The sequence below is a fragment of the Petromyzon marinus genome, chromosome 38, assembly GCF_048934315.1.
Source record: "Petromyzon marinus isolate PM22_M1 ecotype Great Lakes invasive population chromosome 38, UKy_Petmar_22M1.pri1.0, whole genome shotgun sequence".
In the NCBI taxonomy this organism is placed as follows: Eukaryota; Metazoa; Chordata; class Hyperoartia; order Petromyzontiformes; family Petromyzontidae; genus Petromyzon; species Petromyzon marinus.
The window spans coordinates 7,491,824-7,504,326 of NC_133704.1; the positions used below are offsets into that span (position 1 = coordinate 7,491,824).

Sequence of the window (12,503 nt, forward strand, 5' to 3'; positions counted from 1 at the left end):
AAGCATCCAAAAATGGGAGGGGTGGGGCTGGGTGGAGAGGGGAGGGTGGGGAGGGGCTGGGTGGGGAGGGGAGGGTGGGGAGGGGCTGGGTGGGGAGGGTGGGGAGGGGCTGGTCACCCCGTGGTGCCCTTATAAAACTCAACGTTTAACCTACTCACGCGGAACACACCACGTGGTGCCGCCGTTGTTGACCCTGACCATTGACCGAGCAACCCAACGTGCCTACCAGCTCCCTCCGCAGGAATGTGTTAATCGGGTATGGCTGTGCGAGACCAGATTTGTTGAGCCTATTGATACGGTGCCCCAGAGCAGGTTATTACCTGGATACACATCTGTAATTTTACATATTCTTGGTTCTTTCGGTAAAGTCACGTAGATAGAAAAAAAAACTAAAAATAATTTTACACTGACAGACCTCTGCCCTTTTATAGGGGGGGGGGGGGGTAGTGACCTGGCTAGCCCCTCCTTTTCTCAGCCCCGCCCCTCCATCTCTCAGCCCCGCCCCTCTCCCTCAGCCCCGCCCTCCCTATCTCAGCCCCTGAGCCCCGCCCGTTTGTTTTCCCAGCTCCGCCCACTAAGTCACTAGCCACGCCCCTCAGTGGCTTCCCCGATTCTCTTTCGCTCCTTAGCCCTGCCCCGCTTCCCACGTAGCCCCCGCCCACCCGCCAAGACATCCCCGCCCCACTCCCACCCAGGTGAGCCACTCCCACCGCTCGGGTAACCACTCCCACGACTACGCAGGTAGCTCCGCCCTTTTTTCCCGTGTCATGGATTGAGCACGAGACCACCACAATTTTAACGAGCCAGGTTTGATAGAACGTGCAGTGCAAGCGGTCAGGTCTCTTTTTCTGTCTCTGAGTATTTGCCCCCCCCCCACCCCCATCGATGTCCTGTAGATGCAACCTTGGCTATGAGGTTGCTGTGAGCCCTGCCAAAACTATCCAAAGCCGCATCATGAGGCCTCCTTTTTCCAGTACCAAAATACCATATTATTCGCTAAAGCCGGTTTAACCGGTCCCTGGGGCAAAAGCCCCACCAAACGATGCCCAACCCCACACAAAGACCCGATATATGACACAGTTCAAACTCAAATCGCGGTTTAATGTAAACAGAAAACAAACATCAACACATTCACCAGAGACACCAACAATAGCAGCAATCGCCGTTCACCACTAAGCGGCGGTGGATGCCACCACAGCGCTTGTGGCAGGCTAGGTGCACCTTGAGACCACGTGAGGTTGTCGAGAAATCGCCGACTTTAGGTCCACTGGGTAGACTCAGGTGGCTAGGAGATGTTAACTACCTCGCCTGGTATGCAGGAGGTCCTGGGTTCGATCCCAACCCTGACGCCTGCTGTATATTTGGAGTTTGTGTGTCTCTCCCCGTGGCCGCGTGGATTTTTCTCCGGGTAGTCCGGGTTTCCCCTCCACATTTAGAATCATCATCACGCGTTCACAGTGTTTGGCTGCTGATGTGAAACATTTCCACGTGGTGAGCCACTTCGTAGAGCTCTCATGTGCGGCCAGGTCTCTTCTAAAAGCTGATAACTCAGTGGAACTTACCTGGTAAAAAAAATAGAAAGTTGAGTTAAGGGTTGACGGGACTGGAAACACTGGGCAGACGCACCACCTCCGCTCCCCACTGTGGCACCGGAGTGGCAGACCAAGGACGGAAAATACTTGAGAGTGGTGGCCGTCCACGGCAGAGGTGCTTTTTATTCGACGCGTGTGTGGCGATGTCGCAGCCATCGATCGAGGGTCGAATTCGAACCGCGTCGTGTGATCGGCATCGCGCTCGCTGAAGTCGTGTCCTGTATACGCAACTGCGCACAATTCTGTGAGTCACTTACAACTGCTTTGTCGTTACTTATTGCCAATTATGGACTCAGACTATTGTCCTATCATCTCATAATATGCTACACAGTGGCAGTGGGGGTCGCAAAATGCCGATTTATTACCAATAAACCCCAATGATCCGATCGAAATTAGGGATTTCGATAGGATCATTGGAGGGGGCACGAGCCCCCCCCCCTCCCACTGGCTCCGCCAGTGATTGCATTCCCCCTAGACCGTAAGAGAGATTGCGACGGTCTGGCGAGGTCTCCATACAGCAGCTGCTGATCATGGCTGAATATGATCATTAGCAGAAACTATACCGAATACCATTAAACAGACACAAAGAACTCGCCAAACACGATTCAAACGTAATGCTTTTTTTTGTCCTTTTATTGATTTATTATTCCAGGTTTGTCTAATTATCAGGTGACCGATAAACGTAACGACAGTCATGAAGTAGGTGTTACTCGATAACAAAAAAAATGTTTCATCGCATGTAATTTTTTTTACAGTTTTGAGCAGCAAGCATCTACACTATAAGACTTTAGTAAAAGGAGGAGGGGGTAACTCCAGAGAAGGGAGAAACTGGGGGGGAGCGGAAGGGGCCCTGCCACAAACACAACTCCACTCTCACCGAGACCCCCCACGACCACGTACGGAGTCAGACTCCCATCCCCGATCCCCACAAGCAGCAGGGCAGTGACACCGCAAGACACCGGAACCCTGTGAAATTCCGATTGCACCCTTGCTGTGGTATCAAGGGGCTCTTCGGTAAAGGAGCCTCGGTGTGGGATGCGGGCGGACAAATCTCCACTGACCCTATAAGCCACACGTAGGCATCTTCCTCTGGCCGAGGGCCGCGACTTTGCGCGCGTATTCTCTCGTGCTGAAGCTCGAGCCTGCTGGTTGGGCCGTGAAGTTCTGAATTAAGAATCCGCAGGAGCAACACCGCCAGGGTGTTCAAGGATGGTTCCGCTGCCGGGGGGGGGGGGACGAGTTAGCGCCCGTACAAGCCGGTCCCGCAGAACATTTTTTTCCCCCCCGTTTAAAATGAAAATGATTTATTAAAATGTAAAAATAAAGTACGTATCCGCGCCTCTTTCGAGCTGCCTGGGAAGACTCCGCTTGGCTCGCGAGCCGCGGTTTGGCCACCCCGTGACCTCTAAATACCCGGCTCTTTCAGGGGGTCAGTGGGGTGCGCAGGTATCCCCATTTGATTAACAAAAACCCTCCATTATTTCCATTGAGACCAAATTATCCCAGTTTACATAATTATATTTTGATATAAGGAATATAAATTCCGGAGCGCGCAGTCCAGTCAGTGCTGCGGTCATTGCCGCAGAGTTTCAGTGCCAAACTGCGACTGCACTGGCCACGTGACATTTCCACGCTGTTTGGAGACGCCACCGGCAAACACCTCGGCCGTGCTTGGCACGATTTCCACTTCTGGGCCTTCCGACAGTGTGATTTTTAATGTTCATTTTTTTATATATATATTTCGCACGCCAGGACGTGGCACAAGCCCACGCTATACCACCGTACCAGCAAGTCGTTCCCGGATGACGATCCTCGAATCCACCGGGGGGGGGGGGGGGGCAGCATCACGAAGGCAGGTCCCATGGCAATGCCACTACAGGCACGGCGCAGCTCTCCCGGCCTTTACCAAATCCGTCCGGCGCGGGCAACGTGCGCAGCAAATGTCGTGATTTGCATTTGCAAAAGATTGGGGGCAAACGGAGAAAGGCGGGAGCGTGGTGGGATGAACACCGCAGCCGAGTGGAACCCTGGTAGCGTTGCTCTAACAGAGTCTAACCCTACACACACGAGCGCGCACTACCGGGACACCGAATGGCTTAACCCCGCGCGTGCAAAAATATTGTATGGCTGCATTCCACAAACCAGACTGGCTTCCTTTTAACATTTCGGAGCGGTTTCACCGGGCGGGAGTTTTTTTTTTAATTCACCGATGTCACTGCCGAACTTCAAAACACCCCCCCCCCCCACATCACTCCCCCCCCCCAGCCAAAAGGTTTAGAACAAAATACAGGCAACTCTCGATTATCCAGGAGTTAAGAGGCGGGGGAGGAGAAGGGGTGGGGGCGAGGGATGGCCTGGATAAAGCAAACACGGATAATTCAAAACATGTATATTAGGCTGGAAAAAACATATGCATTGTTGATCCATGTACACAAATTGTTGCCCCGTTTGCATCGTTTCTTACTCGGTGTGTGCTCGCCAGCTTGTGTGTGGTCACGTCGGGGCGCTGCTTCACTGACCCTCGAGCAGTGGAGGAGGAGCTGCTTCGGCGATTTAAGCCGGCGTGCAAGTTAGAGGTGAGCGAATACGGAACCGCGGATCATCGTCACCCCACGGACAATCGAGGGTTAATTGAATGTTCGCTTGGGGAGGGGAGGCGTGGCCACTGTGCTCCGGCAGTTTTGCATTCAGAAACAGCGTTTTTATTTCACGAATCTCTACCACCATCGTTCGCGGCTCGCTCCAATCAGCTCGCCGGGCAGCAAATAAGCCAACGTCATCTCCACGACACAGGATAAGGAACGCATCGTAGTGGTGATGAAAACGGGGCGGCGATTATAACCCTCGTACATCTCTTAAAGATATTTTTGTTGCCGTTGCAAACATTCGGGATGGAGGTAATGTTTGGGATGAGTTAACAGAGACGGCGAGGGGGGGTCGGGAGAGTCGGTGAGCACCTCCCACGTGGAGCGAAGGGCCGCGTTGACCTGTACATCGCGCTAGTTCGCGTGTGTGGGGGGGGATAGGGGGGTCGTTGTGTTCCCGTGTTTTGTTGGTCGGGGTTTTTTTTATTTACGAGACGGGCAATAAACACGACACGAGTCATCACGTCGCAACCACGACGGTACACGCAAGGTGAATATAAACACGCAGGGAAGAGCAACGGGGAACAAAAAAAAAACAGGACAACGAAATAAGACACGTTATTTACATCAGTCAACGCACCGCCAATAAACCAAAAAACGAGGAACAATTTACTGCGACGGGTTTCCCCGTCGGCTCTTATCATACAACGTGTTCTGGCCATGAGGTTTTCGTTTAAAATATGTAAAAGTGTGAACCAAATCGCGCGCTGACCAAACGAACCCCAAAACAAATATTCGAGAAAAAAAGGGATGAGTTAGAGGTAAATGGGGGGGGGGGGGGGCGCTCTCTATCGCTGACACTTCTTATGTATAATATTTACACGTTTTCTTTGACATTTCTGTGTGTGTGTGCGTTCGAAGTCTGTACGACGCTGTTGCTATTGTGACACGCCTCGCGCAGCCTTTCGCCGTGGCTGGGGGAGGAGGAGGAGGGGGGGGGGTAAAACGTTGCCCCCCATCCGTGACCCCCCCAAAAAAGTACGGACACGCAAGGGGGCGGGCGAATGTTTTTTTTTGATTCTCGAACCCTGCGTGAGAAACGAATCTCGCTCTTGGTTTTTGTTTGTTAGTAGAACCGCAGTCGCGCAAGATGCGTGGTGTCAACGGAAGCAAAACGAAATGCCGTTAATGTCTTGGCGCCGTCCTCTTATTGTCTCGAAGCGGATAATCGTCGTCTCTACCACCGAGAGCCACGGGGTGGAGGGGCTGATGTTGATGTTGTCATTTGATAGCGTTGATGATGGTGGTTAAATGGCATTTAGGCCATTGCGTTTCAAGTCAAATACAAGTAATTCTCGTTTGCCAAATAAAATACACTCCCCCGCGACCATTCCTATGACAGAATGTTTACATATCGTGAACGCGTTAATAATGCAACAATGAAATGCGGGTGCTGGTGCAGACACCGCCGCGTCACTCTGTCTCTCGCACGTGCAACTCCCGATTATCACGGCAGGCTACGTGCGGTGGTGCGAGACGAGTTCAACATACATAATAATAATAAACCCAACCCCACCAAATCTTCCACGAATTTTATATCAAACATAATTTTTTTTTTATCCCCCGGGTGCGAATCAGCGTCATGTACCAAACTCGCCACCCCCCCCTCCCGCCTCGACAACCCCACCCCCCTTCCCCCAGCCGTTCCTTAGCTCACACTGCCATTAGCCAATTTCGTCGCAGACGCCGCCGCCGCCGCCGCCGCCGCCACTCTGCTGAGATGTCTCTCGAACGCGTGACATCGCGGTGCCCCTCGGACCTGGCAGACCTCTCTGCAGGAGTGCAGCGCGCGCGGGGGGCGGGGACACTGCTTGATGAGAAGGGTTGTGAAGAGGTTTGTGAGTGGCCGGTGATTTCAATCGGACGACTGAACCCCAATTGTGCCGCCGATCTCCATCCATTACAGTCGCACGAAGACAATCTTGTGGTTCCCAGAGTCGATCTGCACGTTTCCGTCTACGGGGCAGGAAGCGTGCGTGGGTGGCATCGGTGTGGAATTCAAATGAAGCATGGGGGGGTGGGGGCCACCACACATTGGCAGGAGGCCGCTAACACTGGCGATTTGTAATATCATCTGTTTAGGAGGGGGTGGGGGTTCTCTCTCCTCTCCCGGATCGCGTTTTATTAAAATTGTTTGTCAAAAGTGGCGAATTCATAAATCCTCGTGTCAGTTTAACTTTTTGAGATTGGTTTCCAAAATAAAAACAAATCATCCGGGTTCACTTTCTCATCATTCGTATCCGCGAAATTTGACGTGGGTTCACTTTCAATCGTAACGTTTTTGTGACGACCGTTTTGTTTTAACTACGGTCTTACGTTACTTTTAAATGCGCCCGATACATCTTTTTCATTATTATTATCGATTTCCCACGGGAGAACCTGAAGTGGCGACACATTTGTTGGTTCTTTCAAGAAAATACCGGCATGTTCACACGCGTTACCGAGACGCGGCTCGAATCCGGACGCAACAAGCAACAGTTTTCGATCAACTGCCCCAGGACAATTCAAACGCGAATCCCAGAGTTAAATGGGGGGGGGGGGACTACCCCCAACCCCCGCCCTCTTCCCCCCCTCCAGCACAATCAATGTTAAAGTCGCAATAACTTCACGCTGTACACCACTCGTACATAAATGTTACACACCGTGACACGCATGTAAGAATGCTTCAAAATAATGTTCAGGTATGTTGAATAACAATAGCCATCATTAAACACCAACCCCCCCCCGCACCCCCTTTGCTTATTATTTGACAATGGGATTACCCCACAGCTGCTTGCCCCCTCCAAAATCCGCAATGGTTCCACCCACCCACCCCTCACCGTACACCTTGATCGAGGTCAAGTCAAGTGGATTATAGGAGGGTGAAGTTGTCAACCTTGCTCAGGAAGGCAAAACGCATTACTAGTTCCGCTTAGCGGCTGAGCAGAGGTCGGCGTTAAGCGTCCGAGCCAGGGCAAGCTCCAGCTGTCCTCGTACACATTTTTTTATTAACGCGGGTTTGTTAGCCTCTTACCGACGTAATCCGTACACGCCTTCAAACGTGCTCTTGGTGAGAAGCTGCGATGGACGAAGTGTCCGAACGTGGGCTCGCAATGAAGTGAGCAGCACGGCTGGAAGGCTGGGAAGGTCAAGAAGGGGGCGACTTGGTTTGGCGCAAGAAGCAACACAAACCACCCTCCTCCCATAACCCCACTGGAACCGCACACGCCATACGTGCACGCGTCGGAATCGTCACACGAGTGCACACGTTCAAACGAAATGTGTACTCCCGTAGCACCAGCGTCTGGCACCACGGGCTGCCACGCTGGTGTCGTCAAGATGACTACACGGGTGACCAGCAGAGGCTTTCGACGTTCGCCGCACCTTTTCTGCATCGCTTTGCTTTTTTCCTTGTCTGTGCACGCGTTCTTGCCGAGATGTAGGTCTGCGAGTCTCGACGGTTCGCCAACGGCCGAGCCGCCAGAGAACATTTTAATTTCTAACGCAACGACGAGTCAAATGACCGAGAACGTCATTTTACACGCCCCAGACACCCAACTCCACCCCTGCCGCAAATTAATTTGCTTTATTTAGTCACCTTTGGCACTGCATTACACACCGCAAGCAGCCACTGGCAGTGCCGTGGATTTAATGTACAGTAGTTGATTATATATACTTATTAATAACAACAATATTCGTAGCAATGACAAGAGGCCATTTAAATAGACGGGCCACGTGGCCACCAGACGCCCTGGTGAGGTGGCTGAGGGACCACAGTGGTTGGGATGGCAATGAGCGACCTCTTCCCCCCCCATCACCCCAACTTCTGTACGACCTCTGACCCCTCTCGCTCCACTGCACACAGCAGCGTCCACCGTAGTTACAACTCAAAAGACGACGACGATGACAACGGTGACGACACAAACAATGGAACGACAAAAACTACAAAACCTGTAAAAGACGTTCGTAAAAAAACGCCCCTCCCGCTCCGCGTTAAGAAGTCACGCTTCGGATCTCGCGGTGGGTTAAGATGCGTTCCAGGGTTACGGGGTCAGATGACAGAAGAGGGAGGGAGGTCCTCCCCTACCCCCCCCCCCCCCCCCAGAAGGGTAGACGCAGACCGGTGGCCACTCATCTCGTGTTCATTGTAAACATAGAGTGCGGATGTCTTGCCGCTAGGGGACAGTGGTGGCAGCTGTTACTGCTACTGCCGCCACTGATCATGAGTCCCAGTGGGCAAGGGGCCTGGGGGGGGGGTGTTGCGGGGAATAGGGGGGGGCATGTGGCAGATGCGGGGGAATCAACCTGAGGCATCGGTCGCCAGGGCTCCGATCGCTCCTCCGTCTAAATGAGCAACGGGGGATCTCGCGCATCATCCACGGCTCGCGTGCACAGCAACGATCCGAAGTCAGTCTTGAATTAAAAACAACAAAAAAAGCAAGTAACAACCTAGCCCCTACCTCGCTCACCACCACCCTTCCTCCCCATGACCCAAACCAAAACACACAAAACGACGAACCCTGAACTTCACAACGGCTGGGGGCTTGTGTGACACACAGATGGCGCCGTGCATGCGACTGTGCAGTGGCGGTCGAATTGGAGAAGCCACAAGGGTGGCCACGAACGCTCCGTGATCGACGGTGCCCGGACAGGGGCAGGGGGGCGTCGGTCAAAGTGGGGTCCCTTTTTTTCCATTCTTATTTCGCGTGAAAAAAAAAATAACAACGAAGCAATAAATAGAAACGATAAAAAAAAAACAGAACGACTGGTGGAAGGAAATACAAACGGTACAAAATAAACTGGAAAACGTAACTAAACAGAACTTCCAAACCAATGGGTTGTGCACTTCAGTTATGGTCCGAAGGAGCTCGAGGTTTGGTTGGGGATTGTGGGTGTGTGGGGGAGTAAGTGGACAAATTAATTCAGCACGACTTTCTTGACCAATGCCACCAGCCCGTGGTGTATGGGCTAGCGGGCGGGCTAGCGGGCGGGCTAGCGGGCGGGCTAGCGGGCGGGCACCGCTGGAGGGGAGACAGTCCAGGCCTTGGGCGCTGTGTACGTGCTGACGTTCGGGGGCTCCGGGTTGGGCAGGGCGATGGCCGGCGCTGGCAGAATTCCGGGACGGGGTACGCGCAGCTCCCATCATACGTCGAGAAATTTGGAGCCGCCGTTCTTGGCTTGGAAGGGCTCGGACCACATGCGTCGCAAGTCGCCCTGGACAGCAAACAGCGACGCGCAAGCGCGGATGGGAGTTAGGTGCTGCACATGAGCATCGTGTCATTGTTGATTAAAAAATGTTTTTTAAACCAAGTGAGATTTCTGTACTGTAACGTTACTTTTCCGCACGCCAGCCAATCACCTTGCAAAAGATCTCGTGCGCCAACGTGCTCTCAAATTGGCAACGAGCGGAAGTTCACGTACGTGTTATGTGGGAACGGAACATTCCTTCCGCTGCTCTTGACATTTAACAGAAAACAGGGGGGGGGGGGGGGTGTGGTGGTGTGGGGGGCCCGGGCAAGATGACCGAGCGGAAATTACCCCTCAAGTCACTTCGCAGAAGCCGCTCGCCAGAAACGCTCGGCGGTGGTGCTACTGTGTCCGAGCGGGAAAGCTTTTTCAAGATAAAGAGGGCAAATTGCAATGGGGGGGGGGGGTTCATGTCAGGTGGGCATGGGGGTAACGAAGGGGGGGAGGGGGGGGCGGCGTCAAAGGGGGGGATTGAATTTCACTTGGGCCCTGCACGAGTTGGAGAGAGACTGTTACCATCCCCCCACCGGTATTCCCAGGGCCCCATGCCTCCCACAGCTGAAATGTGCTACATTAACCCTTCCCCAATTCCCGACGACGTACGGCGACATCATCAGTTCCCTCTTCCGATTTCGTTCAATCGGAATAAAAAAATAAAACAACTTCATCGGTACGCCTTCAGGGTCGGATGACGTACCGAAGATCCCACAAGGCCATGCGGGAGGGGCGTGGCACAGTTTGGCGCCAGCTATCGCAGAGTGCAGCAAGCCTTCGACACTTGACGTAGCCTCAAAGTGCACCCAAGCCTGGCGTGTGCGCCATGGTAACGTCGCCAACAGCTTGCCAACAGCTTGCTGTTGCTGTTGTTGTTGCGCGTGCGTTGTTGTGGCACGTGCGTTGTTGTTGCGCGTGCGTTGTTGTTGCGTGTGCATCCAGAGTGAGAGCGGTCACCTTGAGATAGGCCATCGTGAGCAGCGGCAGCAGCGTGAAGGGCACCAGGTAGAGCAGCGCGGGCTGAGCGGCCCGGTGGATGCGGGACGCGATGGTGGCCGTCAGGAGACCTGAACACCACCCCCCCACCACCAACCCAGCCACGCACACAGAGGCCACCGGACACGCACGCACACCGAGACAATGATCCGACTATTGAGAGGGCCGTCCCCTGGAAAAACACACCCAATCGCCCACGTGTGTGCAAGTGGTAAGGAGCGGTAGTGTCGCGGTCAGTGCACTACGCTACGAACCCGATCACCCGAGTTGGATTCCCGCTGAAAACCAATAATAGTGGCGAATATTCTAACCGGTCCTGGGCCTCGACTCAAACTCTAATGAGTACCTGGTGCGGTGTGTAAACATTGCCACTAGGGAGACAAAGGCGGTCGGGCATGGTGCCGGACACCCACTCCCTGGTGTGCCGTGCCGGCCTTCATTAGGTACCCGCTAACAGCACTTGCCCCAACAGTCTGTTAAGCGCCGCGGGCGCTCCCCAACGTGCAATGCGGCCGGTGGTGGTTTGCCGAACGGCGCGTCAGGACACAGAGGGCTCGCGATTGGTGGTGCGATGCCGTGACTCGCCCGGCTCGGCCAATGGGCGCGCGCGTCGAGTGCGCCAATGGAGAGTTTGCGGGAAGGTAATGGCGTGGCTGCCTCTCGATTGGCTGGATTCCGACGCGCCCACCCAACCGCTCAGCGAGGCAGCTCCCTTGAGACCGTTAGCCAATGGCGCGATGCGCTCCGGGCTAGACTGGCCTTTCAATGGAAAGGCGCTCCCCCGAGGCGCTCTGGAGCACTGCTCATCGAACGCAAGCCCGCACAGCATGCTAAGTGTGTGTTTGGGAGTAATCACTAAGACAGAGAGAGAGGGTTGAGTAAAACATTTTGGACAGAACAGTGACCACCGATTATGCCCGTCGTTAAAGCCAAGTAAATCTGGCGGGAGACGGGCAGCACAGGTCATGGAACGCGACTGACGAGAGATGGGAGACGACTTCACAGCGGAGAGGAGACCGAGGTAAGAGAAGCAGGGAGGAAGACAGCGGGAAACGCCGTAGCAGCGAAACGCCATCGCAGAGTTCAGAAGCCGCGAATGAACATGAGCAACTGGGGGAAAGAAGAGCGATGGGGGAGACAACCAGCAGTTGGAAGTTTCAGGCTGGAAACAACAGCAGCAGCAGCAGCAGCAAGAGCACCAGCGGCAGCATCCACTGTTGGCTTCGAGCGGCGTTACCGATGAAGTATCCGATGAGGGTGCAGTGGAAGTAGGAGACGCGCTGCATGCGGCTGGGGAACGCTGCGTCTGGGTCCACGCCGTTCGCCTGCTTCTTGTAGTTGTCGTAGCGCAGCACGAAGCACAGCAGCAGCCCAGGCATCACGATGTCGCCGATGCCCAGCATGGAGAAGTGGCTTCCGCTCGAACTGAGCACGCACACCCAGGGAGATGCCACGTGAAGAAAACTGAACATTTTTTATTTTACCAGGTAAGGCCCACTGAGCTGCATGGCTATTTTTCAGAAGCGACCTGGCTATCACAAATTATCGTTCAACGAAGTGGCTTATCGTGTAGAAATTTGTAGCACCCAAACACTCTTAATGTATGTTGATTCTAAATGTGGGGGGAAAAACCCAGAGGATACGGACAAAAATCCACACAATCACGGGGAGAGAGAATGCAAACTCCAAATACAGAGGCATCGAACCCACGACCTCCTGTATACCAGGTGAGGTAGTTAACATCTCACCACCATAGCGCCCAAGTCTTATCGACTCTGAGAGCCGGCACTGCTTAGGTGTTTGGTTCGAATCCAGATTTAAGTCGCCTATGATTTACCAGGGTTGTCAAGCATGGTGCGTTAATGGTTTCGGCTCGGTCGTCATTGACTACAATTAACCCCCGCCTTATTACATTGCATTAGCTACTGCACTTAATTTGACTGAATTTCAGGCCCAAGGATTAAAATATCAGGTCGAATGTACCGCGACGAGCATTACTCTCAGGCAGAGTTGGCGGGAAATAGCCGCCCCGTTCTACATGAACCGGAGG

General features: G+C 53.6%; 1 protein-coding gene across 2 annotated transcripts in view; it reads right to left on the reverse strand.

The window, feature by feature from the left end:
- Window positions 1-2,204: 2,204 nt before the first annotated feature.
- Window positions 2,205-12,503, reverse strand: part of SPPL3 (signal peptide peptidase like 3) — an 86,149-nt gene continuing 75,850 nt past the window's right edge. For both annotated transcript variants that reach the window (XM_032967734.2, XM_032967735.2), the window contains exons 9-11: window positions 11,691-11,878; window positions 10,415-10,524; window positions 2,205-9,430 (exon numbers count right to left, since the gene is read on the reverse strand). In XM_032967734.2, the coding sequence (XP_032823625.1) occupies window positions 9,359-9,430; window positions 10,415-10,524; window positions 11,691-11,878 (370 nt within the window). In that variant the 3' untranslated portion in view covers window positions 2,205-9,358. The remainder of the gene's footprint in view (window positions 9,431-10,414; window positions 10,525-11,690; window positions 11,879-12,503) is intronic.